Source organism: Hippoglossus stenolepis, chromosome 11, assembly GCF_022539355.2.
Source record: "Hippoglossus stenolepis isolate QCI-W04-F060 chromosome 11, HSTE1.2, whole genome shotgun sequence".
Lineage (NCBI taxonomy): Eukaryota > Metazoa > Chordata > Actinopteri > Pleuronectiformes > Pleuronectidae > Hippoglossus > Hippoglossus stenolepis.
In genome coordinates, this window is record NC_061493.1 from 15,135,826 (window position 1) to 15,163,310 (window position 27,485).

Consider the following 27,485-nt stretch of genomic DNA (forward strand, 5'->3'; position numbering starts at 1 on the left):
GGAATGATGGCCCTAGGTTGGTGAACTCCTGTTTGCTAGATCTGGGTCAGAAGCAAACCGCAGCGACACATGCCAACCAAAGGTGCCTTGGTTGGCATGTGTCGCTGCGGTTGGCCCGAATTAGTTTTGCGCTATTTGGGCCATATATTTACCACATGAGCCACTTCAGGTTCCCATCCAGATTACACCTTTCCTTGAGTCCTGCATGTTTGTCCAGAAAGGCCCACGTTTGCTTTTGGATGTTTGGGCCCTGTGTGCTATTTTCCATTTGGGCACTTTCGGCTCACATCCATTTTGTGTGAAGTAGGTGCCACATCATTGCCTGAACAGGCCCACATCCCTGTGCTATCTGGGTAGTATCTCACCTTCAGTTATGACTTGATTTCATCTGATTCACTCTGATCTGTACCAACAAAGAATATTCAGGAAACATGGATACAGAGTTAACCTGTCTCAGGATACACACAGTTCGCAAATCCAGCATAATATGTTTGTACATACACCACATAAGGAAAATCCTTAATCAGGAAACTATAGTGCACATATAAATGCACTCATTAGCTTTCCATAATAGGAAAAGGGAATCCTCCACAGAGAAGTCAGAATATATTTTATGTATTAATCCACGACAAGGAAAACACACAATAATAAATATCTCTGTATATGCTCATATTCAACTGTCGTCCTTTGGCTACATAATAAACTGTAAAATAATGAATGGGAAAACATGTTGGTATGTGAAGAATATACATTTCACAAGATGGGCCTATAAGACACTTTACAATATAACCAACACAAAACAATAACAGCATGTCTCAAACTGTAATACAGAGATTATTATTATATTATTATTATTATCTCTGACATTTGTATCTATCTCTATAAACCAATACAGTTTTATTTAAATCCTGTTGAATGCAGCTTACTTTTGATCATGTTAATAATTAATAAGATTAATGGTCAATTATCCTGAATCACTTTCTCAGATCCTCCGAGTGAAACTGAACTACCTGATCAATCGTTTAAGTCATTTTGCAACTTCCCATGAATTTTGCTGAATGAGACACGCTGGCGCGCACACGCGCACACACGCACACACACGCAGTCTGCAGGAGAGTGTTTCGTAAACAGAGTAAAGGTGTGGTTTTCTATTCGGACCAAAAGCTGCTCGCTTCCGCCTCTTCCCAGCAGTTACGCACCATTTTCTGCGCAACAGGAGACTCGGAGGCGAACCGAGGAACCGAGGCGCGCGGTCTGTGCGCTCTTCTGGACAGCAGAGGACGAAACAACACATTTAAAACAACCCGACGAAAACAATAACAACAACCAACAACATGAGTCTGTACGGCTCCAATTCCAAACTGGCCAACATGGGCCTCAGGAGCAGCTCGAGACCGGACTTGGCGAGTCCCAGCTTCCGAAACGACGTGTTCCTCGGTGGAAACGGCTTCCAGGGGGATTACCAGGCAGGGGACGGCGGCTACGCCTACACCACCACCTTCTCCAGGACCTCCGGGCACGGCGGGGGGCTCCCGGGACCGAAGGTGGCAGTCAGCATGGGTGGCAGCGGAGGGGGGGCCGTGAGGTAAGAGCCGAGGAAAGCACCTGTCATAATGATATCGTGTTTAAGCGCATTTAGGAAAGTTTGAGAGTTCAAAATGTTATCGCTTTCACTTTAAGCTACAAAAATGTCATCAACCAGGAGGGGGCATCAGGTAAGAGCTTTTAGATCAGCAGGGACATGTGGCTGTATGTACACACAAGTGACGTGGGGAGAAAAGAAGTTTCGAAAAAGTTTAGGTTAGTCAAAATTAGAAGCATAAACTACAAATGAATGCAAATATTTGTGGAATATTGTGTCCTTAAGACCAATTCAGGAAAGACTGAAAGATTAAAATGATCATTATTTTCATTGTAAAATGATAACAAATGTCAAAAAGCAGGAGAGGCTGAAAATGTGGCTTTCAATGTACATGTCAACAAATATGGTATTGTAATAATAAAAATAAAAAGAGTTCAGGTTAGGTCAAAATTAAAACCACACACTACAAATTCATACATATAAATACAAATATTTGCGGCCTCCTGTGTCATTCACTGATAAAGTACACAAACAGGAAGTTGCACTATAGAAGTATACAAACATGAAGTCCTAAAAATGTCAGGTTTGCTTAAAATTAGAACCATTAACTTTAGAATCATTGAAGAAAATGATGACTATTATGTCAGCTTCCTCTAAGCAAAGCTTTAAGACATGTTAAGGAAAAAGTGGAAGTCTGAAATTGTCAAAAAAATGTCAACAGTCTACATATTTATGAAACTATTGGAGGACTCCTGTGTCAGCAAAACCTTCAGACTGATTTGTGAAAGTGTGGAAGTTTTAAATGATCATTGTTTTCCCTTTTAAAATGACAAAAATGTCATAAAGCAGGTTGCACTTGTGTGGAAAAGCTACTTACACTGACAAAGATTTGACCACAGGGTGAAATATCTCATCGGTCCAAAGTCCTCCATGTCTTTACACATTTGTAAAAGCATCATTCTCTAGTTTGTTTCTGTAGTACACACACTGTTAGTAATCCTCCTCGTACCATTCCTTGTGTGTTACCCAATAATCTGAATCACAAACAAGGAAACACACACACACACACACCACTTGAATGTCCTCCCATGCACCGCCTCGCCTCACACCATTGTCTAATGTTGTAACAGGGCTGTCTGCGACCCTTTTTGTTTCTCTTTGAGAGATGTTTAACTCACGGGGGAACAAAGGTTAAAGCAAAAACAAACAGGACATTATTTAAATTGCGAGAGAGAAAGTCAAGAATTGTCTGGTGTGTTTTTGTGTCGGCGGCCTGCCCCTGACCCATTTCCTCGTCCCACAGCACAAAGCAGGACTTCAAAATGACTTTTAAGTCCTTGGTTTTCACAGTGTTGATCTGCTGCGCCATGTTCACTTAGAAACTTGGGTCTTTTGTGTCTTCATTTGAATTTCCTCTTAATTCAATATTCATTTACATGCATTTTTAAGAATTTACATAACATAATAGTAACATAATAACTATATTAACACAACCTCTCTTTTAAAACTATGCTTATTTTAAGCTTTTAAATGATCTCGCTGCATTTTTATCAATTCTTATAGGTACTATTGATGACTTCCTGTTTCCCAAGAATTTTTCAATGTTTTATATGTCTTAATACTTTTTGAAATAATGTTTTATATTTGTTTGTTTTTCAGCGTGCAGGGCATTCAGCAGAAATCCTTATACCTGTCCAGCCAATGTCAAGAATATCTACAGAGAGCGCAGATGATGCTGCAGGGTGTAAGCGTAGCACACGGATTAACACAACTGATCTCATAGGATAATAATCATTATAATAACAAGAATGACACTCTGTAGAGCACATACCTCCACAGTCCCCTGGAATCCAATTAAAATGCAAAGAAATTGCAAAAAAAGGTCAAGAAATGTCCTATCTAGCAATGTGAAAGAAAGAGATAAATAATTCCTGTATCCACGGGTTCTTCCCACACCCAAACCACATCCTTCCCCAAAGTTTGTCTGTTAGTTTTTTTTGCAATCTTGCTTAAAATCAAACAAACCAACCAACAAACAAATGGACTGGGGTGAAAACATAACCTCCTCGGAGGAAGAAACAAAATGGCTGCGTTGCTTGGCTGCAAAATGAAATTCTTTCAGGGCCTTTTGTTGACTGTACAACAGGTGATAGGGTTATAAGTACTTTTGTTTACTCATCGATATGATGATGCTGTGTCAGGGTTAAAAGAAGATGACAGGAAAAGGCAGGATGTGACCTTCTAGAACAGATCATCTCAACAATCAAGTACAGGTGGAGCTCACTGTGGTTTGTGTGGGATGTTGCAGGGGGCTCCGGCCATGGAGGTGGAGAAGCTGCTGATGATCTCGGCAGAAACCATGGAGCAGCTGATGCTCTGCGGCCGGGAGCTGCAGCAGCTGCGTATCCCCAACAACGTCTTCAGAAGGTACGACGAGATGTAATGAGCGTGCGTGCGCCTTTGCTAAGTGCAGGTGTACATTAGCTGGTTTTTGTGTTAATTCATGACACTTCCTAGGTGGCGCTGAACAGAAATAAGGTTGTAGACGGTACTCCTGAATTTCATTTTCATACTTGAACCAAACATTTCACAAACAATTTCCTTTTTTGTCCAACTCTGCAGTGTGGAGCAGTTCAAGAACATGCAGGGTGCCATCCAACAGCAGCTTGTCGGGGGTATGACCGTGAGACGCAACCGGGGCAGCGTGGGCTCGCTGGACGGGGGGAGGGTCTTCAATGATGCCACAGGCTGGATCAGCCAGCAGAAGGTGAGCTTATCATTTTAATAACTCGGGAAAAAAGAAAACAAAGAAAACAACAACACAAAAATAACCACAAAGTTCCTAAAACAAAAAGTCGGTACCTGATTTCTTTATTGTTCTTTGCTTAAAGTTATTCAGAAATGTTTTATTAAATGATATTACCGAGCTGTCACCAGCATCAATACACTCATCTGTTGCATTCAATGACATCACCCACACATGTGTTGGTGAAACTTGCGGGACTCTGTGCAACATAAACCTGTTGGAGCAGTAGGAATAATAGCACCTGCAGGCTGATACCTGCCTGTACGGGTACACAAGTGTGCACTGTTTATTAGGTAAAGGGAGGAGGACCCTGTGTGTGCGTGTGTGTGTCGGTGGGGGTGCATTCACTCTATTCCTCCTCCTGCCCTCCTGTAACTGAAACCATCTGGTCACTCCGCCTAAACCCGATCCGTGAGTGAGTGAAAGAGGCCGAGGGAGGACGACTGAAACAAAGAGGATGAAAGAGCTCGGCCATTGGAGAAAGAGACAGATAGAGTGAGAGAGGAGGATGGAAAGCAAGGGAGCCAGGAAAGAGGGCAGCAGATTAAGAGGCCGTGGCCGTAGAAGTAGAGGAAGGAGTGTGAAATCTGACACTCTCCTCAGTCGGTTGTTGTGGGACGGGGCAGTTGATCTGTAATGTGCTTATGGGAACACGCCCTTCTGCCTCCACAGCCCTGCCACCCCATCCAAAAACACACCCTGTCATTCTGTCACCACTTCCAGCCTCACCTCTCCGGACACCCTTATTCATACCCCCCCCATCTTCAGATATAAAAACATTTCTCTCATATTTTCTCATCTGTGATATTTTGTTGCTCCACCACCCATCAGAAAAAACATTATCACTCAATGTGTGTGTTGTTTTCTCATGTTTTTCTACATGTTTTTACTCGGCCCTTGTACTGTAGGTGCCTCCTTCTATAAACCACTGAACCGTAATCACCTGATGATTTACCGCTGCCTTTTTTTTGTGTTGCTTGACCTTTCACCACTGGACTTTTACTGATTTACTCTCCGCCAGGCTCTTAACGGCCATGTTGTGTGTAGCGTCTGCTTAGTAACCATGAAGGAAAAGGGAGTGGCGAGAGAACAAAAGCCCTGAAGAGAGAGAAAAAACCCAGAGTCTAGAGCAGGAACTGGCTGAGGTCGGTTTGCTGGCTGAGCTCTTATCAAAGCTTAGATGAAGGAATAGTTGGAATAGTTTCCTGTCCGACAAAGGGATTTAATGATTGAATGCTGACACCCAGTGGACAAAAGTGGAAGAGGTTTTGAATGCATTTAAATTTGTCTTCACAACCACCTTAAAAAATCGGGTCTATGCCAAGGTTTGGTATCTTTTTGCCTCCGTGACTAGATAATAATTCTTTCATTTTGACATAGTAAAACAACATATTGGACTCAAAAACACACAAGACACATCACAGGATTTGATCATTCTGGCGTGGTTGCAGACTCCAGAGGATTAAAAGACCAAAATAAAGAAGTTATACACTAACAATTATCTCCTGTGTGGCTAAATTCTGACAAAGCTTATTTCTCATCGGCAAAAAGCTCCATTATTGCTTAAAACAAAGATTATAAACCATTAAATACAAAAATATATATACATCTCTGTAGTCCCGCCCAAATATATATGAACCATTCCCTCATGTTTGAGTGACAAATGCTAAAATCTACGGTTTCTGGCTGTGGCTGTGTTTGGATTATTTTCTTAAAGAAAGTGAAAGAAACATTTTTTTATCTGTTTTTAAAAAGTGGGATTAAGACCAGGTGTCACAGACATGATAGGAAGGACTTAATAGTACCAGCCTTATTCCTTAAAATGCAGATTATATATAAAACTGTATATCTCTTCATGAAGCTTTTTACAGTAACGTTTCATGAAATGTGTTATTCCCCTGCATTTTAGGCTGATTTCAGGTTATATGAATTGTGTGCAGTAGTAGTTATTTCATTTCAAAAGCTAATGAACTGTGATTCTGCATCTTACAGCGATTGATTGAGACGGCAGCGTGGGGGGACGACTCCGCCACCATAGAGAAGCAAATCCTAAATCACAACAAAATTCACAGCTCCATCCAAAGGAGCCAGGAAGTAGACAGAGCCAGAGATGAACTGGTAAGTGGACGATCTCTGGCCCATATTAAGCTACTTGCTATTGTAGTACTTCAAATATCTTGTTTGACTGGAAAATGTTCATCTGTACAATGCGTATATACAAGTCCAATATTTTGATTAAATTAAATATTTAAGTAAATAAAAATGAGCAACAACTAAAATCTGTTTTTCAGAGGGGCGACAAGTACAACCTCTCCATCCTGGAACAAGAATGGGAAAGCCTGCAGGTAGAAGCAAACTCTTTTTATAAATGAGCTGAATTATGTTACATTTTTGTCACATTCATAAAATTTTACCTTTTGCTCTTATCAGAAAATGTCCCACGGCCGCTTGAGTCAGCTGCGAGAGCTTCAGAGCATCATCGAGGATATCTCCCGAGCCATCATGTGGGTGAACGAGAGAGAAGAGGAGGAGCTCATGTTTGACTGGGGGGAAAAAAACATCGACCAGTACATCCCCAAGAAGCAAGAGAGCTACTCGGTAAGGACCAGTAGCTGACTCTTACTCCTATCATTCGGCCAATGGGTCTGATTACACGTTTACCTTTAGTGAATTTATCATTTGTCTTCATTAACTTGGTGACAGAGTCCACATTTTGGCCGTTTGGGATCCTTACTTTCAGTTTTTTCCTGACAGAGGCTGATGAGGGACCTGGAGGTGAAGGAGAAGGAGCTGAACAAGCTGAAGGTGAAAGCAGATGGACTCCTGAGCAACAACCATCCAGCCGCAGACAAGATTGAAGTAAGTCGTTTTTTGGTTTTCTGGGTGTTTTTCAATCGTAAACAGAAAATTATTTAGTGGTTTTACTGATTAATCTATTTGTGCCCGCAGGCCTACATGGACACCTTACAGACTCAGTGGAGCTGGCTGCTTCAGATCACCAAGTGCATCCATGTTCATTTGAAGGAGAATGCCGCCTACAGCCAAGTAAGTACATCATCACTGCTCCAGCTCATGAGTCCGGCCTTGGTTTTTATTTGAGCGCTGATCAAAGCTTCTCGCTGCCGTCTTCAGTTTTTCAAGGAGGCCAACGAGACCTATATGAAGCTTCAGAAGGAGAACGAGACGATCCGCAGCAAGTTCGGCTGCGATAAGAGCACGCCAATGGACAGCCTCACTGAACTCCTGAAAAACCTGGAGGTACCATCACACTCTGTTTAGTCCTGGAAATACAGATTTATCTACATGTGGAACCAGATGTTTGTTACACACACACTGGAGATGCATCATTAGAAAACAAAGATAAATAGAATACTAGAGTCAGACTGCAGACTACATATATATATATATATCAAAAACTGTATTGGCAAGGATTCTTAATATGTCAATATCAACTCCTTATGACAAAGAAATGTAATTTAGGCTTCATATCTTTTTCTATTTTAAACTTACAGATAACTATAAATCAAAATAAAACCCACATATGACCAAAAATATAGAGTTTGTATTCAGAAAGTACATTTTTTAAATGGGAAATAAAAACATAAATGAATTGTTTATTCTGTAAAAAAAAAATACAAAATGGATTTCATATCTACGCATATTGGGAAGGGAAAAAAAGAGCCGAATATCTATTCCATTAATTTATGCCACCAGTGCCGTTCTTTGCTCTATACTTTCAGTAAAGAAATGCTCTCCACTTCTAATGTATCTAGTGCTACAGCAACATCTACTCTAAAGTCTTTAAACATTGTTGGCGGCTGCTTCTCGCTGTCATCACACCTAAGATGCACCTGTAGCGTCCAGGAGCTCCGCCCTTATAGGAAGCTGATTGGTCTGAACCACTGTGGTTTGGCCACAAGCGAACAGCTCGGAGCCTGGAAACATGGATTCTCACTTGCAAGAAATGCAGCTGCCTTGTCAGGTTACGGCACAAATCATTGTCGGAGATAGTTCTGTTGTGGGACCTTCTGTTCTGTTGTGTAAATAATATGCACGTCCCTCTGCTCATCTGGTCCGGCGGGTTTTGTGACAGAACATGGAATGCTTCTCATTTATCTTGTAGAGTATGTGACTGTTGCGTGTGACCCAGTTATGATCGAAGGTCTTATTTTTGCATGTTCACAGAAAGAGAGGGAGCGCATTATGGAAAACAAGAGGCAGGTCCAGAGTCTGGTCAGCAAGTCCAGGACCATCGTCAGGCTGAAACCTCGCAACCCAGAGGACAAGAGCCCCGGCCCCGTCATCATCCAGGCTATATGTGACTTTAAACAAGACCAGGTGGGATACACGCTCTTTTCGCACACACACACACACACACATACACACAGTAAGAAGTGAATTACTACAACTGAACTCTGTGTGTGTTGTGTTGTGTTTTGTGCGACAGAAAGGGATTTTGAAAGGGAACGAGGGCATCCTGAAGGACAACTCTCAGCGCAGCAAGTGGCTGGTGACAGGACCTGGAGGCATGGACATGTTGATCCCCTCCGTGTGTCTGCTCATTCCTCCACCAAACCCGCTCAGCATCGGCCTCGCCAGCAAGTAAGACACCGTGAATGAAATGAGATTTTGAGAATAATTACCAGATAAAAGTTGTAATAATGTGAGAATAAAGTCACAATTCAATGGAAAAGACCTCCTCCAGCTCAATGTGGTTCTTTCTGTGCACAAACTTTTCAAAGTCCTGATACTTGGTAATGTGGTGCTGATGGGACAATAGATTCAGTATTTTGGTATTTGTGAAACATATACAAACGTATAACTTAACAAGATGCTCCAAATTCCTTATTTTTATTCAGGCAACAGTCGGATCTTCTGATATTCCCACTCTGAAATGACACATAGCTTAAAGTAACCACTTTATTCTCCTTACCTCCGATTTATTTTTCTTCAATATGGCCCTAACTCGTATAGATCAAACACAGGGGATTCATTTTATCTTTCAAATGTTATGTTGGAGTTTATAAACTATTCAGCTTGTGGACGCTCACATTTCAACAGCCTCAGTTTTGGCACTGTCATGTATATCTATTTTTTGACGACATTGTCTAATAGATTTCATATACATACATACATCTGTAGACAAATGAATACTAATATTTTCAAACCTCAGAGATGCAAGTAATATAATTCAATTTGTTTCCATTTAATAAAAATATGACTTTAAAATATGACTGTAAATTCTGTGGTTTCCATGCACGTAACCCATTTCAAATGAAATGGAACCGCAGTTCATGCTTCCATTTTAGGTCTGAGGCTGAGATTTACTTTATCTTTATGAGTGATTAATGACTTGTTACTGTTCCATAGGAATGAGCAGTACTATGAGGCCATCATGGGCATCTGGAATCAGCTTTACATCAACATCAGGAGTCTCATCTCATGGCAGTTTTGCCTCAAAGACATCAACTACATCAACTCTCTCAGTGTCACGATGGTAAGATAACAACAACTTCTCAGTTTTACATTGTCAAGGTCCAGTGTGTGAGATTTAGCTGAAAGGGATCTATTGGCAGAAATTGAATATGAAATAATAGTGGTGTTTTCACTCGTGTTTAATCACCTAAATTGTACAAATTGTTGTTTTCTTTACCCTAAAATGGGCCCATCATATTTAAATGCTTTATATTTAGACCAGGAGCGGGTCCTCTCTACGGAGGCCGCCATTTTTTTTACAGTAGCCCAGACTGGACAAACTAAACACCTTTTTAGTTTTTATGACAACTGAAGGCTACCACAGGTTCTCTTTCATTTTTGGAAGGGGAGGGTGAGGTGAGGGGTATTCAGCTGCAACATGCAACTTCACCACTAGATGTCACTAAATTTTGCCCTGAACATTACTTATTGTTTTCGTCGCAAATGTAAATACGACCCTGTTTCCTTGTTTGCTGACTTTCTGTGTCTTTTGCATCACTTGACCTCTCTCCTCGGACTCGACAGCTGTCTCAGATGCGCCCTGAGGAGTACCGCAATATGATCAAAAGACTGGAGACTCACTACCAAGAGTTCCTGCATAACAGCAAATCTTCTGAGCTGTTCGGGGAGGAGGACAAGAAAACCATCCAGGGCGACTTTGATAAAGCCCAGACCCACTATGACACTCTGATTGTCCAGCTGCCTGCGCACAGTGAGTGTAAAACGTCTTCACCTTATCACTAACATTTCACTAACAAGCACTTTTCCACTATAATTTCATAATCTTCAAATTTTTCCTACCAATAAAGGGGAGGCTAAGGCTGAACCACCAAAACCGACTCCAGCACCCAAGATCCCCAAGATCACTGTCCCCAAGGTGACCATCCAGCCTCCCCCGGCCAGCTCCACCCTCAACATCACCCTGCTCAGCAGTCTGCAAGAAATCCGACGCAGGCTGGAGCTGGCTGAGCGCAGTCTCACCAGTCACCTCCATGTTCCCCTGGGAGAGAACAGTGTGCACGAGTGCTCTGTGCACATCCAGAACCTGCAGGTATGCAACCGTTCATCTATCCTTCTGTCTAGTTAAAGGAGAGGTGCATCCTGTTTCAGAATTTGCAAAACCACTGATTCATTTATAAATACAATTTTGATTTTCAGTCTGTGCACAAAGATTTGGACTCTGTTCACGACGAGTACCTGCGCCTGAGAGAAAAGATCATAAAGCAGCTGGAGGGGATACCTGCGGATTCAGAACAAGCCAAGTTCCTCCGCTCTGAATTAGAAATCATCAACCAAAAACTGGGAGGCCTGCAGGGTCTCTACTCAGCCTACATTCAAAGGTACATTATTTTACTGTAAATACACCAGATTTATGCTGAGTTAGTTCACAATGTCAAAGTAAATACTTCACGAAATGAAGTCAGTATCAGACATAATGAAATCGCTTTTCATCTCGTCGACATTTAATCGAATCACCGTGCAGTCTAAAAGGGCATCGCCTATTATCTGATGACAAATAAGCCTCTGGGAGGAAAGGCCAGTATTTTGAGATTTCCGGTGTAGACAGCGGATATCCAGCACAAGACTCTGTCATCCTTTTGCCCTACACTGTTTACAGTCCAAATAGTTTCCTACATCACATAAGTTGTATGTTTCAACACACAAAATACAAACAGTGATACTTTTTGTAGGTATTTTAGGTCCAGACGCCATTTTGACCAATCTCTGTTAACAGTTATTTGCATGTGAATGCAGATGAATTCAAAAGCTGATAGCTGATGCATTTCAGTAAATGTGTTTCGCCTCATTTGCTCTCCACACAGACTGTTACCTTCAGGCTACTAAACCCTGCTCAAACATGATTGGTCAAACTAGAAACCAGAAGGCTTCTGGCCCTACAATCTTGTCCCTGGTCTTCAGATTTCTGCATTTTCACATACAGACTCTGTTTAGATTAATGACTGTGTGTCTTCAACAGACTGTCGGCTCTTCAGACCTTGCTCCAGAGTCTTCTCCAGGCCGAGGATATCATTAAAGTCCACGAGGCCCGGCTGACAGAGAAGGAGACCACCTCCCTGGACCCGCGGGAGGTGGAAAACTATCAGAGCACTCTTAAGGTTTGAGACTCACATCTCTTGCTTTTAAGTTTGAGGAAATAAGTAACAGTTACACTCATAATTCATTTGTTGTAAATACTAACTTGTTTTTTCTTCTTGATTATAGCAAATGAAGAGTGATCTGGAGCAGAAAAGAGATCTGCTGACAGCTATGGAGTCTGCTCTGGCCAAAGCAGTGCATTGGAATGGTCAAATCTCTGGGTCCTTCCACAAGTGTGACGTGGACTTGTCCAAATACTCGGACCTGGTGGGTCAGATGTCCGACCGCTGGCGCCGCATCCAAACCCAGATTGATAGCAGGTAAAGTACGATAGTCTGTACATTTCTTGCATGCCTCCAAAATTATCTTTTCCACATCCTCTGTTTGTCATGGCTGTTAACAACATCATCTCTTCCTCTGCCTCCCACTCCTTCCTCCTCAGAATGTGGGACCTGGAGAAGCAGGAGAAGCAGCTGAAACATTATCAGCAGAGCAGCACTTCCGTGGAACAGTGGATAGACAATGCCAGGAAGCGCCAGGACACGCTTCAGATGGTGAAGCTTAATGACATCAAGACCCTGATGGAGCACCTCAACCAACAGAAGGCACGTCTGTCCTTGTTTACATCGATGCAAACTTTGGTGTAGATGTGTAGATTTTTATACATCATACAGTTTAAAGTGTACATTTATATTACAGAAAATGTATGAGTTTTAATTGAAATCAAGAAAAAACCTTGAAAAAATGTTTATGCATATGTCCTTATTACACAGGCACTTCACACTGAAATTAAAGGAAAGAAGGAGAAAGTAGAGGACGTGCACAAGAATGCAGATACCTGTGCTGCGTCCATAAAGGTTTGCCGACCCCTAACCCTAACCCATTTACCGAATATGTGGACTGTTTTCTTTCAATATAAAAATATTCTTATACAACAATGGTACAGACGAGTGAAGTCTATGTTGTGTTGTGTGACTGCAGGACTATGAGCTGCAGCTGGCCTCCTACAGTTCAGGCCTGGAAACTCTGCTGAATATTCCTATCAAGAGAGCAATGCTGCAGTCGCCCGCCTCTGTGGTCAGACAAGAGGTATGAGCCATGATGTCACACTGAGCACATATTTACATCAACACATGAGTGACAACTAAATGTATATTGTACTACTCATTACATAGTACATACAAGGAATTATTATATGTTTATAGTCTTCTTGTGCCATTTTAAAGGTTAATCCCTAAATTGTATGTGTCATTGAAAGATATACCTGCAACATTATTATCACCTCAACATTTCAACTGCTAATTTTGATTCCATCAGGCGTCTGACATCCAGTCCCACTACATAGAGCTTCTTACCCGCTCTGGTGACTACTACAAGTTCCTTGGGGAGCTTCTGAAAAACATGGAAGAGCTGAAGGTAAGTACTGGATCTTTCATTATTCATTGTTATGCTAAAAAAGCATGATGAACGTAAGATAAATGAACAAAAAGGTGACTTAGATCTTTCATGTTGCTCTCTACAGATAAGGAACACCACGATTGAGATGCAGGAGGAGGAACTGAGGCGTCTGAAGGATGACCTCCAGGATAATAATCAGAAAAACAAGTCTCTGGAAGATGCTTTGGCTCGCTACAGGCTGGAGCTCACTCAGTCAAAAGATCAGCTCATTTCTATGGAGGAAGTGAAGAGAACCACGGCAATCCAAGTCAATGCTACCAAGGACAACCTGGACAGCACTCACAACCAACTTCAAGATCTCAATGACCAGCTGACCCGCATCAAATACCAGCTGGATGAAGAGATGAGGAAAAGGAGGCTGGCAGAGGAGCGCTATACCAGCCAGCAAGAAGAGTATGAGGCGGCCGTTCGCCGCAGACAGAAGGAACTGGAAGAGCTCAACTGGACCAAGATTGACTTAGAGAAAAGTGTGAAGGACAGAGAACGTGAACTGGAGAGGATGAAGATACTGCTAGAGGAAGAGGCGGCATGTCGACGTAATGCGGAATCGGATATCTCAAAGGTAAGAACACAGTGCACCCAAGAGATTAGTCAACTTAAGCAGACATATGAGACACAGATCCACGTTACCAAGACCACAATCCTGAAAGTCTCACAGCAGAAAGAAGAGGACACGACCGAGCTGAGGCTGCAAGTTGACAGACTCACTGTGGAGAAGAAAGATTTAGAGGAGGAGCTGAGGAGACTCAGGATGTCCATTGCTCACACAGAGGAGCAGAAAAGCAGAGCAGAGCAGGAGTCAAGCCAGCAGAGGGCCTCAGCAGCACAGGAGACAAGGATGCGCACTGAGCTAGAGGTGCAGCTGAGAAGTCTCAAGCAGCAGAAAGGAGAGGATGAGCTCAAATTAAAAGATGCCACTAAAAGCAACCAGGAGAAGTCCAGGCAGATCAGCGTGCTCACATTTAATGTGGATGAGGAGGGGAAGAAGAGGAGAGCTCTGGAGTTGGAACTCAATCACCTGAAACAGGCTGAGGCAGAGCTGAAGGTAAAAAACGTCTCCTATCTGGAGTCAGTCAACAAGCTCAAAGTGTCTGAGCAAGAGATCCACATCACCCGAGTGGAGCTGGACAAACAAACCAGTGAGAAGACCAAAGCTGAGCAGAGTTCTGCCAGGCTGCAGAGCCGAATCCGGGAACTTCAGGGCTTGCTGGATGGGATGGAGGACGAGTTGGAGAAACAGAAGAAGGCAACCCAGGAGGAGTTCACACGTAGGAAGAGAATGGAGGCCGAGCTGGAGAGGATGACACATACCTGCAGAGAGCACACCACCACGATTACCACACTGAAATCTGTCCAGCTAGAGGCTTCCACCTCTGGAAGGAAGTATGAGCAGGACCTAAGGGCCCTCCAGGAGGCTCTGGAAAAGAGCCTGAGGGAGCATAAAGTCACCAAGGAGGAACTGGCAGCTGTTAAAATTGAGCTGAAGACACTGAAACAGAAGCTCCTGCAGGAACAGACCCGGATTCATGAGCTCAACCTGCGCAACGAGAGCCTTTATAAGACCATTGAGGAGAAGAGCCGACAGCTTAACGAAAACACTACAGAGATTGAAAAGCTGAAGACTCTGACGCAGAACCTGACGAAGGAGAGGCTGAGGTTGGAGGAGGAGCTGAGGGCAGTTAGACAGGAGAGAGATGAGCTGAAGCTCAGCAAAGACACTTTTGATGGAGAAAGTGCCACTCAGATCTCAGCCTTGCATGTCCAGCTTCAGAGTAGCGCCAAGAGGACAGCGGAGCTCCAGACTCTCATCAATGACCTGACCAAGGAGAGAGAAAAGCTTAAAGTGGAAATAGACAAAATCCAAAAGCAATCAATTGAGGTATTTTTGATTGCATTTAGGGGTCATCTGCTAATAACGCTACATAATTGAACTAATGTTTTTCTCCCTTTGCATGAATGATTGTAGCTGCATTTAGATTGATCATGATTTCTGCATGAAATTCACCTATTTGCAAATGTTTTTCCTTAGAAAAGCATGTTGTTCACCTTATTACTTTGCACATTATGGCACTAAACTTAATTCATACTATAATAAAAATCACTTCATAAAACACTGTAATAATACTAATACTGTGCATATGAACAAAATCAATTAGGTCTAACAGTATTGAAAGCTAAAGGACATCAAACTGGCTAATGAAATCACAAATTTATGTAATGAAAATGCTATATGTTGCTAATCTCTTACAACATGCTTCTTTGGACATTCATGCGCACTTCATATGAATTTGAATCAAAATGTGGCTTTTTGCATATGTGTAAATAATATGTTGGCATTTTTGTACGGACATAACATTTTGTTTTGGTATCTTTCCACAGACATCCATCATGGTGCATACGTCCCAGAGCCAATATAGTGAGCTGCTGTCGGAGAAGGACAGTTTGCTTTCCAAGCTGAAACTGCTGGAGCAGGACAAGAGTCGTCACCAGCGCATAGAAGAGGAGCTGACCCGCATCAAGATCACACTTGAGACGGAGGTCCGTAGCAAACAGCGTGTGCAGGATGAGAAGAATTCTCTCCTCAAGGATTTCAACTATATGAAGACCCAGTATGAATTGAGAGAAGGCCAGATCAGGCAGTGTGAATCCGACAGAGACAAGGCGGATCGTGAGAGGCTATCCCTGAAGAATGAGATTGAGAAGCTCATGAGGGAGCTGAAGACTATTGAGGAGAGGTACAAGAGCAAGCTGATAATGTCTGAAAAGGAGGCGTCAGAGCTGGCTCTCAAAAGACAGGCCCTGGAGAGAGAGATAAAGAGGCTGCAGCAGAGACCGAGCACTCTGAGCCAGCAGACCCAGACAGATGAGAAAGTCCCAACAATTGATCCATCCAAGCTGATTTTTGATGGGGTGCGTAGAAAGGTCACTGCCCACCAACTTTGCGACTGTGGTATAATCAGCAAAGCCACTCTAGACCAGCTCTTAAAGGGAAAGAAGACAGTGGATGAGGTTGCTTTGGACATCCAGCTTAATCTAAAGGGTTCAGGCATTATTGCTGGCATGACAACAGGTGCTCAAGGAAAAATGCCATTCACTGAAGCCAAAAACAAGAAACTCCTCAGCCCAGAGAGTGCTCTCATGCTTCTAGAAGCTCAAGCAGCAACAGGCCACATAATGGACCCTGCATTTAATGAAAAGATGCCTGTGGATGCAGCCTGTTCCAGAGGAATTGTAGACACAGAAGACAGAGACATCCTGGTGACAGCTGAAGCTGCAAGCACAGGCTTTAAAGATCCATACAGTGGCAAAGTGTTATCTGTGGGCCAGGCTTGCAAACAAGGCCGCATAGACAAAGACACAGCCATCCGCTTGCTGCAGGCACAGGAGTCTGTGGGAGGCATATTGGATCCTGTTCTGAGTGTATTCCTTCCAAAAGATTTGGCCTTGGATCGCAATCTTATCGATGAAGACCTCTATAGGGCTTTGAACAGAAAACCTACATGCTACCTGGATCCTGCGACGGGAGAGAAGATCAGTTATAATGACCTCAGGAAGAAATGTACAGTCGAACCTGTTAACGGCTTGCTTCTGCTCCGTGGTCCAGAAAAGCCCATGACAGTAAAGGGTCTCCGTAATGAAGTTCTAATTACAGAGCTCATCAAATCTGAACTTCTGGATGAAACTGACTTGGTGAAGCTCAACCAGGGCAGCATGACCAGCAAAGATATTGAAGACAAGCTGAAGTCCTATCTGTATGGCTCTACCTGTATTGCAGGTATCTATGATGAGGCCAATGAGCGAATCATGCCTCTTTATCAAGCTATGAAGGAAGGTCTGCTCATGAGGGGAACCACCCTGGAGCTGCTTGAGGCACAAGCTGCTTCTGGATTTATTGTTGATCCAGTCAACAATGTCTTCTTGACAGTGGAGGAAGCTACAAAGAGAGCTCTGATAGGGAAAGAGTTTAAGAATAAGCTTTTGTCTGCAGAGAAAGCAGTTACTGGATACAGAGACCCAGCCACAGGAAAGACAATCTCCCTCTTCCAGGCTATTGCGGGTGATCTTATTGAGAAAGGTCATGGAATCCGTCTCCTTGAAGCTCAAATAGCTAGCGGTGGGATTATTGACCCAAAAGAGAGCCATCGCATTGATGTTGCTGTTGCCTATAAAAGGGGGTATTTTGATGAGGAGATGAATGAGATCCTTACTTATGAAGGAGATGACACAAAAGGGTTCTTTGACCCTAATACCAAGGAAAACCTTACATATCTTCAGTTGAAAGACAGGTGCATCACAGATCCCAAAACAGGCCTAATACTCCTGCCACTCAAAGACAAGAGGAAGCCGCAGAAGTTGCAGGAAAGCCGTACCAATGTCCTCCGCAAGAGGCGGGTTGTGATCGTTGACCCAGACACTGGACTGGAGATGTCAGTGAGGGAGGCCTATCACCGTGAGCTGATTGACTATGACACCTTCCTGGACCTGTCAGAGCAGGAATGTGAGTGGGAGGAAATAACTATCCAGGGGTCAGATGGCTCCTCACGATTGGTGATAGTGGATAGGAAAACAGGAACCCAGTACGACATCAAGGACTGTATGGAGCGTGGTATCATTGGCCAGAACGCTTTGGATCAGTATCGAGCTGGAACGCTAACCTTGACCCAGTTGGCTGACCAAATTATCAGCAATACTAGTAGCTCTGAGATGACTATTTCAGCCAGCAATGTAGATGATATGGCCACCTGCAGCAGCCCCACCCAGGCCGCACCATCCTCTCCAACCGTCCGTAAACGCTTCAACAGTATTTCTATTACTGTCTCACCCCCTGAGATGTTTGATGACCAGAGCCCTGTTGCAGCCATATTTGACACAGAGACCTTGGAGAAGATAACTATTTCTGAAGCGCTTCGTAGAGGCATAGTTGACACTATTACAGCACAAAGGCTGCTTGAGGCCCAGGCATGCACAGGTGGGATTATCAACCCTGCCACTGGCGAGAGACTGTCGCTGCAGGATGCTGTCCACCAGAGCATCATTGATGACAGCATGGCTGCTAAGCTGAAACCTGCCCAGAAAGCCTTTGTTGGTTTTGAAGACGTAAAGACTAAAAGGAGGATGTCCGCAGCAGAAGCAGTAAAGGAGACATGGCTGCCTTATGAGGCAGGTCAGAGATTTTTGGAGTTTCAGTATCTGACAGGAGGCCTGATTGAGCCTGGCACTGGGCAGCGTGTTACCATCGAAGAGGCTATCCGCAAGGGGTGGCTCGACGGTAAAGCGGCGCAGAAGCTTCAGGATTCACGGACCAATCAGAAGTACCTGACCTGTCCCAAGACGAAACTGAAGATCTCCTACAAGGAAGCTATGGATGGCTGCATGGTGGAGGAAAGCAATGGTATGAAGATGCTGCAGGCCTCCTCAATGTCCACGAAGGGAATCAGCAGCCCTTACAATGTGTCTAACCCAGGATCACGCTCTGGCTCCAGGGCTGGTTCCTGTACTGGCTCCAGGAGTGGATCTCGTAGAGGGAGTGTGGATTATTCCTCTAACTACAGCTTCAGCTTCTCTTCAACCAGCAGCACCCAGAACTCCAACACTGCCTTTTAATGCACTGCACAGTAAAAGAGTGAAACTAGGCTCGGCTTATTAATAGCGGTTCCGATGCAATTTAAGTACTGTTTGCTTTTTCTAAAAAAGTTATATTCTGCTACTTATTCGATTTTGGGAGATTTGTTTAAATACTGAATCAAATTCATTAAAATATTTTGGATTGTTTTGTAGTGTTTTGGTGATTAGGTGTTTGAGTATTAAGCGTCAGGCTGATTATAATTCATGATTTAGCTTTATTGCATACATTTTAAATGAACATATTTGTCATTACAACATTTAACATGGCTTTTTAAAGAATGTAACAGTCTGTTATCAACCTCAAAATCAGCTTGCCAGCAAAATTAATGTAGTTGTTTTTTATCCTTAGTTTATTTCAGCTTGACTCATGTACTGTATGTTTCCTTCTATATTTTTTAGAAACAAAAATGTTGTTAATTGCAAATGCTTTGAGTTTGAGTCTGAGTTTTGGCTTAAAATTCTGGAAAGTTTTCTTTGCCAGAAAAATGTTATTCACATTATTAACAAAAAATAAATAAAAGTTTTAACAATTCAGATTCAATCATTCTTTCATTCATTCATTTATGAGCTGATGATCTGTATTGTGCAGTAAAAGCTCAACAGTTAGGCCCAAGCCCACGGAGAGGCTTTGTACTTCTCTCAAAGGCAGTATCCATTGTTACCCATGGATGGCGCTAGGTGTCATTCTGAAGACCATATGTGAACAAACATGGGCATTAACCAAACAATAATATTATCACAAATCTCTTTTGTGCACCAGAGAAGATACCACTGGACATTATATGATGTTTTAATTTGTATATATGTTTAGCTAAATAATATAGAATATGATACATTATTATTCTTGAAACCTTATTTTACATTTGCCAACATTGCTACATTTACATCCAATATGGCGGCAATATTAGGCTACAATTGATCTACATAGTGAAATAGATTTGTTTACTTTTACAGAGTAACAAAGGGAATTGAGTTAATTTAGAGCAAATGTATGGCCTGAGGCAACATGAGTCGAACTAGTTTGACACATCACATAATTGATTGTTTTTGGTGATGAACTTCCAAATTGATTTCATGTTTAATTATTCCTGTTTCCTGTACTTCAGATTGATACATAAATAATTCACAATTGACAACACAGTACATATAAAAAAAAAACATTTATATGACTTAATACATTATTATTATATGTTTTTTTAATTATATTTTCATTAGGGAAATCATTCACTTTACAGGTTTATAATTAGACACAAAAACCAACAAATAAGTACAGTTGACTACATACATCACATCTACATTAACTGCATTGTTAGTTAAATTTATCTCGCCTTGTACTGAGCCATATCTAAATAGGACTTATCTTTCTTCCACTCTTTCTCCTTTTATTTTATCATTAGGCAACTATGAACACACAAAAAGATTCCGCACACATTCACAAATTCGTCAAAAAATAAAAACAAACTGCTCCTTGTAATTCAGTCTCTTCAGTCAGAGGGTATAGCAATTTCAATGAAAGCAGATCTGGTCACCGTGAGATGATGTACTATATCAATTTTGACCACATTCCCTTAAATGTATCTATTTGCATTTAGGTTAATCTCTCTATTATATAGATGTCCTAAATACTTTTGAACTAATGTTCCATGTTGATGAATCTGGTTGGAACCACTTTCTTGTCAAGGCTTTTTCCCACTGATGAGTAATATTCTTATTAAGGGCTTATCTGCTATACTCTAAATATTCAATGTAATAACACCCATATATTTTGTCAGAGCATCAACTGGGACAGTGATCTGAAATATAGATTCCATAGATTTATGATATCCTTTGATGCTTTGTGGGGATTTTGCCTTTTGAAAATGATTATTTTAGTTTTATCACGACACTTTTGGGGGGTCCTGTTGGGGGTGATGGTGGCTTGAGGAAGTCTGTCTGCGTGTGAGGGGTGAGTGTGAGAACAAATGGAGGGAGGCAGGGGGAGGAGGCCCGCACGTAGGGGGAGGGAAAAAGGGGAGACGGCCCTGGCGGCGCAGTGGGAGGAGGACCATCCCGTGCCAGGACTTGCGGCGGCTGCAGCGGCACCTCGGACTGGGGGAAGTGTCGGGTCGGTGTGGGGCTGAGCAGCAGCTACAGCGGGAGTAGTAGTGGTAGTACTAGAAGTAGTAGAAAGCGGCACTTCCACGGAGAAAGAGCGAGGAGAGGCACCGGGACCGAGAGAAGCAGCAGTGATCGGGGCTTGAGAGCACATTCCAGCGGAGGAGAAAAATGAGACCAGCCTGCTCGGAGCCTGTGTGACGGGGCTGAAGGCTCTTTGACTCCGGACATTGTACCAACTCTTTCCCTGCAGCAGCAGCAACTCTGTCTTAGAAAGAAAACCAGAGGAGGAAGACTCTAAAGTTTCTGGCTTTAAAAGGTAAGACAATGTGTGTGTGTGTGTGTGTGTGTGTGCAGGATTAGACTTGCATACACTTTGAGCACTTTTCAACCATCTACTTCTCTTGTGCCCTTTGCTCATTCACATCAAAACTGCAAAACAGGGCACCAGTCTGTGTTTGCTTTGGCTTTGAGCACTACTAAAACCTGTGTGTGTGTGTGTGTGTGTGTGTGTGTGTGTGTGTGTGTGTGTGTGTGTGTGTGTGTGTGTGTGTGTGTGTGTGTGTGTGTGTGTGTGTGTGTGTGTGTGTGTGTGTGTCTGTGTGTGTGAAGACAGAGAAGGGACTCATTCAAACTGAGCAAGCCCTGAGCGTGTGGTTATTTTCACTGTGAAAGCCTTTGGATTGGATTTGCCCTCACTCTCTTCTTTGTGTCTATTTCAGCTTTTACAGCCTCCTTTGTCTTTCCTCAATGAATTGTGTTTTGTAGTAGCTTATAATTTGGGGTTCCTTGGCTGTTGTGGGCCACGGTGCACCGGAGACCTTCTTTATAATGTGAAACATATGGGGGCCCATTCTTGTTCCCAGCAGTCTACAGAGCTCAAGCCTTTAGTTTGTCCTTTTGTTGACCGTTGGGACTGGCCTGCTGATAATGATGGAGACAAACAGATTGAGAGAGTTTGGTCTTTTTCTTTGAGCTACAGCTGCTGCGTGGTATTTGCGGCCTTAGGGCTATGCTTCAGCCACTGTTGATGACATGTACAAGTGTCCTTACATCACTGCAGCCCTCTTCACCTGAATATCCGTCCCTCCCTTTAACCTGCTTGGAAATCGAACACACACCTGCACATACAACCTCTTGTGCGCCTTTCTTTCAAGCAACATAAACCATACAGGTCGCTCCTTCAGCATTTTGCAGGCTAAACTCTTTAAAGATTAGCTTTAATTACAGGCCGAGTAAGACAGGAGAAATGTTTTTGAACTGGCAATTATAGCTTTTGTTGCCGGTTCTATTTTGAGGTTAAAGTTGTACGAACAATATCTTACCCCTCAGGGCGAAGAAAAAAATGTGCGTCAGAAACCCAAAGTGTCCCTTTCCTCTCACTGATAAGAGGCGGCAATTACAAAGGGCGGGCAGAGCGAGTGATGAATGGGGATCTTGATAGTGTGGTTTGGACAGGTGGGTTGGCAGAGAGGCCCGGGGTTGTGTACTGTAAGCAGAACACTGTGATCTAACCCTGGGAGGAACAGCATGGGACAGAACACCAGGGCATTTCACTTTGTCACAGCAGTGCCACGGCCACTTGGCTGACATGTGTAAGCCATTAAACAGAGCGCAGGAGACCTGGGGAAAGAGAGAGGCTGAAAGTAATAAAGGGGCAAGAATAGGGGAAAGAAAGAGGGGAGAGCAAAAGTGATGGAGAGAATGAAAGAGAGAGAGCGAGAGTGGGAACGTAATCCATTTTGGAACGCATTCCACTATGACCTTGGGATAGAAAACGGTAATTAGGGAGTACTTTAGGAGCCCTAAGGGTGCACAGATTTGTTCAGCACCAGGGCTGTCATTTTTATTCCCTTCAAATCAAGTCAAAAAGTGGCACAAATACATGTTAGAGTTCCAGGCTTAGACAATAAACTTTCTAAAAATGCCCGGCACCCTTCTTCTGTGGCTTTCCTTTCAATAGTTCTCATGGTTCTGTTTATTTCAGTTCTTCAGCAGTGAATGGGTGTGAAAGTCTCAGCATAAACACATAGAGCCCCTGTCAGGGAGAAAAAAAAAATCGTGGGCCTTGTCCCTCTCTGGGCCCTTAAACCAGCCTGTTATGTCACTGTGGACAAGTTATCCAGCAGCATGAGGCGGGCGCTCGTGCCAAGTATGAATACAAGGGGGGTTCGGAGCAGTGAAGCTGATGGTATCAAGGTTATTAGATGGCTATTAGATGTGAATGCTAAATGCTGTCTGGGGGCTACAGCCAGAGGACGAAACATCTGTTCTGATTGCCCCAATCCTCTCATCTGATGGAGTGGTAAATAGGCATGAATAGTTCTTTTCATGTGCCAGGCAACACAGAAATCAAGGCAAATAGGAAGAAATTGAGCAGGATTTAGTCTAAATGCGTAAAGTAAAAAAAGAAACACTTTAGTCCAGCAGTAGCCCCACGGGCAGCCAGACTTCCTGAAGCATTTATGGCTCTTTAGGTGTTACTCAGGTTTGCAGACAAACAGCTTAGAGGATCATTAATCTGTCCAGCGTTTCCCAAAGAGACAGTAGTGTTCTGTATGTGTGGCTGCATTTTTCCATAGGGTGCAAAAACAGAGCCAGTTCCTAGAAGGCAGGGTTGGATGGGTTTCAACACCCCACATTGAACTGGAGCCGTGGCTGCACAGCAATCTGTACCAGATGAGGTTCGTTGTTGAGGTGTTACAAGCGGTTTGGTTCTATTTGGAAAATAGAAGTCATGAATGTCAGAGCGCCCATTTTTCATTTCACACACATAATTTCAGGTTAATGGACCTATACAAATATTCAAGTTGTCACAAAATGGAGGTTGTTGCCGCAACATGTCAATCATAAACCAGGAGCTGGAGCCAACAGAAGCAATTCAGTTTGATTTCAGAGCGTGAGTAGGGGGATGGGATGCAGTGATTACTTTCATATGTGTGCAGGCATAGTGTTAGTGGAGGTTTGATTGATTTCAAAACACTTTGCATCTCTTAACCAATTTTCCTCCCATTCAATTTTTAAAAATAGAGATGATTGGATTGGGTAGATTTAAATCTCTTTTGGTCAATCTAGCCTAAAGTCTGGTGGTTTCAGTTTCTCCACTATAGGGATTTAATGGGTTTCTGTCTCATAATACAATAAAATTTGATACTTTAAGGCGTTGGGGCACTTTTTGAGCAAAAGCACAAATCACTTAAGGGAGGGTAACTTGTAATGGAAATTTCTCATTTCTCTCATTTTTACAGCGACAGAATCTAACAACTAAGGTTGCTCAGAGAGTCCATTACTCTACCAAGGCTGAATGGCGACTTTAGCACCATCTTGCATTTATTGAGATCAGGTCCCACATCATATATATATATATCACCTTTGCATACATTTTTGTACATACACATACGACATACAGTATGAAGAGAGGTTCATGCAGTCTTTCTTGTGAATTGAACGAAAAACCCCATGTCAAAGAAAATTGAAAAGAGGTTCTAGTTCCACCTGTATATTTTGATGCACTGACATTTTAATAGGCTCTTCATTGGGTCATGTCCCACCCCACAATTTTTTAAAATGGAAGTCAGGGACATGTAGCAACCAGTCGAATCACATACAAACAAACTTTCACGACAACGGATTTGGTTGCTGTGGCTCAACCCCAGGGCTGGCAGAGACGTATTATTTGTGAAAGAGGAGCATGTCACGTTTTTGCCAACTCTTGTCACCACAGTGGACCCAAAAATGAAAACAGCCATGAGGTCACCCTTCACATGGTGAGTCTTAACCCTTAAAGGCTGACTTGCTGATGACTAGATTTTGAGTCAGTTCACCGTACAGTTTATGTCCTATTACGTGATGCTGTCTTCTTTCATCTCATGGTCCACCTGCTCGTACAAAATGGAAGATTCCATACCGTGTGTGCCAGGTGAAGGGTGTGGCTCCTGAAATAGAATCAGGCTCTGTCCCAGCACTTGGATATGCCTTCCTACTCTGTCTTCCCAACATTTTGAAAATCATAAATGGAATGTCTGATTAATTTATTCCCAGCATTGTTCTGGGTGATTGAGGGAAAGGCACTTGGAGCTGTTCATGCATGTGTGAACGTGGCTGACAGCACGCACACAGCCGGGTCAAGCTATTACCTGCATAGTCTGGAGCTGGGGAGCCAGACACACCCTAATCCCCCAACATCCTGACCTTAGTAAACCTGTTGCAGCTTGTTCATAGCAGACCTGGCAACCCATTTTCTCGAATTTCCCCTCTCCTCTTCCAGAGTTGCACCCAGTGCCATGGGTGGGCTTGGGATTTGAGTTCCTTGGCACTGCTTATTCTGCCTTTGTGAGCTAATGCTGTGCCTCAAACCAGGAACAAAAGCAGTCAGTGCAAATTAAAGACCAATTATCTTTAGTGCGTGCTGGGGCAAGTTGCTCGTGTGGGCTTGAATGATGAGTGGGAGAAGTGAGAGGTCTTAGGAGGAAAAGTATGTTGTTTAGTGCAGCATGCATATTAATTATTCATGTGAAATTAACAAGCCTCATGTTTATATTTAGAAGTTTTATCATTTATTCTATTGTATAATATATTGGCAAGTTTTCTGGATTTGCGTGGCTTGTTGTTTTAGCAGTTAGACATAAACAGTTTGTGTAATCCACTTGTTTGCTCAATGCTTTGAGAATAGACGGACTACGCGTCTCCACTTCCTCACTGTACTGTCTTTCTGTTAGCTAATCTGGTTAGCTTAGCATAAAGGCTGGAAGTGGATGGAAATGGCTAGCCTTAGGTAACAAAATCCATCAAACAGCACAACAGCATGTCCAAAAAATAAAGAAGTAAATACAAGACATGGTCTAAAAGGGAGAAACTTTCTACATCTTGGCATTAGCAAGTAAGTCATTGCACACCAGGTTAGCCGTTTCCCCCTGATTCCAGTCTTTATGCTAAGCTATGCTAACCAAGCTACAGGCAAAATCTTAGCTAAGGTTCACCCTTACTTTACAGACGCAAGAATGTTGTCGATCTTTACATTTTTCATTCATCTTTTCAAGGTGCTTCCCAAAATGTTGAAATATTTTGTTGCACCATATTAATTTAGTGATCTCAATCATGTAGAGGTTAAGTGTTGGTTCGATACCCTTCCCATCTCTACAGCACAGTACTTTGACACTTCCAAAACATTACTAAGCCTTCTCCCCATACCCCTGCCCTGGAGATACACTGAGCCTAAGTGCTGGCTGACCTGTTCATTAATTTCCCATTAGTCAACAGTTCTTCCTCAGAGTCCCGGGGGAAATAGACTAACCCCGCCATTAGTTCCAACAATCCCCAAAGACCTCTTACCCCCACACTCTCACCACCTCCACCAACACACACACCCTCACAAAACACCCAGCCCTGTTTCCCAAGTGATGACCTCTTCATACACATGGCCTCTTTCATTCCACTCTGAGGGGCTTTAGACTGTGGCTACAGTGTCCGGGGTATATGGCTCCCTCTCTGGCCCCCTCCAAAGTGATAGGGTTAGGGTTGTAGCCTGCAGTCATGACCGACTTAATTGATGGACACATTCTTGATAGTTTAATCATTTGGTGCCATTGAAAGAACGGTGTCAGTCATTGACCTAGACACTAAATCTGGATTTGTGTATGAATATGATTTGGTTTTACGTCAATATTCTGAAACAAGATACAAGATTTTGTCGGGGATAGACCTAGAGCTGAAACGATAAGTTCATTAATCAATGAGACAATTGACAAAACATAAAAACTATTTTTTTAATTTGTTAAGAATTAAAAAAAAAATACCCTCTTTAACTTTTAATGGTTTTGATCTCTTGATTATTACATTTTGAAGCCTTTTCCTTTTGAAGTCTTTTGAACTCTGTACAAACAATTTGAAGTTATCACTTTGGGCTCTGGAACGTGCATGTGGCCATTTTTCACCATTTTCACAGCCTACATTTTTTACATTTTCTTTTAGTATTAAGTTTTTACAATATTTAAAAAAAGAAAATAGTCCAAAATGGCATAACATCCCAGGTCTCAGAAGTTGACAACTTAAGATTTCTTGTTTTGTCCAAACAACAGTCAAAAATGTTAATATATTATGTTTATAATATAAATGCATTCACATAAAAACGGATAGAAACAGTGCACCCTTTCATTTAAAAATCTGGAAACACTAAAAGCTTGTAGTTGTCTGTTGACTTATTGATTGATCGGCGAATGGTGTCAGCACAAGTGTTGGCACTGGCACTGAGTATACAGAGATGACTAGTGATGTGTATGTGAGTGTGTGTGTCTGCAGGGAGGGGGTGGGCTCTCTCCAGGAAGTTCATGTCCATGAGGTCACCGGGAC

The 27,485-nt window shown here is 42.7% G+C and overlaps 2 protein-coding genes across 5 annotated transcripts in view; both read left to right on the top strand.

The window, feature by feature from the left end:
• The first annotated feature begins 1,137 nt into the window (after nt 1–1,137).
• LOC118118378 (desmoplakin) lies at nt 1,138–19,577 on the top strand. Of its 2 annotated transcripts, none has more exons than XM_035171558.2 (24): nt 1,138–1,585; nt 3,242–3,326; nt 3,891–4,009; nt 4,205–4,349; nt 6,381–6,506; nt 6,680–6,733; nt 6,819–6,986; nt 7,143–7,247; nt 7,338–7,433; nt 7,521–7,646; nt 8,574–8,726; nt 8,836–8,990; nt 9,759–9,885; nt 10,389–10,575; nt 10,673–10,914; nt 11,022–11,203; nt 11,842–11,980; nt 12,087–12,280; nt 12,403–12,565; nt 12,734–12,817; nt 12,942–13,049; nt 13,278–13,376; nt 13,483–15,297; nt 15,798–19,577. In XM_035171558.2, the coding sequence occupies exons 1-24, from the start codon at nt 1,335–1,337 to the stop codon at nt 19,020–19,022; spliced, it is 8,148 nt and encodes a 2,715-aa protein (XP_035027449.2). In that variant the 5' UTR covers nt 1,138–1,334; the 3' UTR covers nt 19,023–19,577. The 2 variants fall into 2 exon arrangements, with proteins under 2 accessions (XP_035027449.2, XP_035027450.2); XM_035171559.2 differs by having other exon boundaries at nt 1,140–1,585; nt 13,483–13,980.
• A 1,510-nt stretch (nt 19,578–21,087) lies between these two features.
• Nucleotides 21,088–27,485, top strand: part of LOC118118379 (tensin-3) — a 31,869-nt gene continuing 25,471 nt past the window's right edge. For all 3 annotated transcript variants that reach the window (XM_035171561.2, XM_035171562.2, XM_035171563.2), the window contains exon 1: nt 21,088–21,456. The gene's annotated coding sequence lies outside the window, so the exon portion shown is untranslated. The remainder of the gene's footprint in view (nt 21,457–27,485) is intronic.

Bases quoted from the DNA above. Each gene is read 5' to 3' on its own strand.
- LOC118118378 (XM_035171558.2), top strand. From the start codon at position 1,335: ATGAGTCTGTACGGCTCCAATTCCAAACTGGCCAACATGGGCCTCAGG. The intron at 8,727-8,835 runs GTGGGATACACG...TTTGTGCGACAG, and splicing joins GTGACTTTAAACAAGACCAG to AAAGGGATTTTGAAAGGGAA. The intron at 12,566-12,733 runs GCACGTCTGTCC...CTTATTACACAG, and splicing joins AGCACCTCAACCAACAGAAG to GCACTTCACACTGAAATTAA.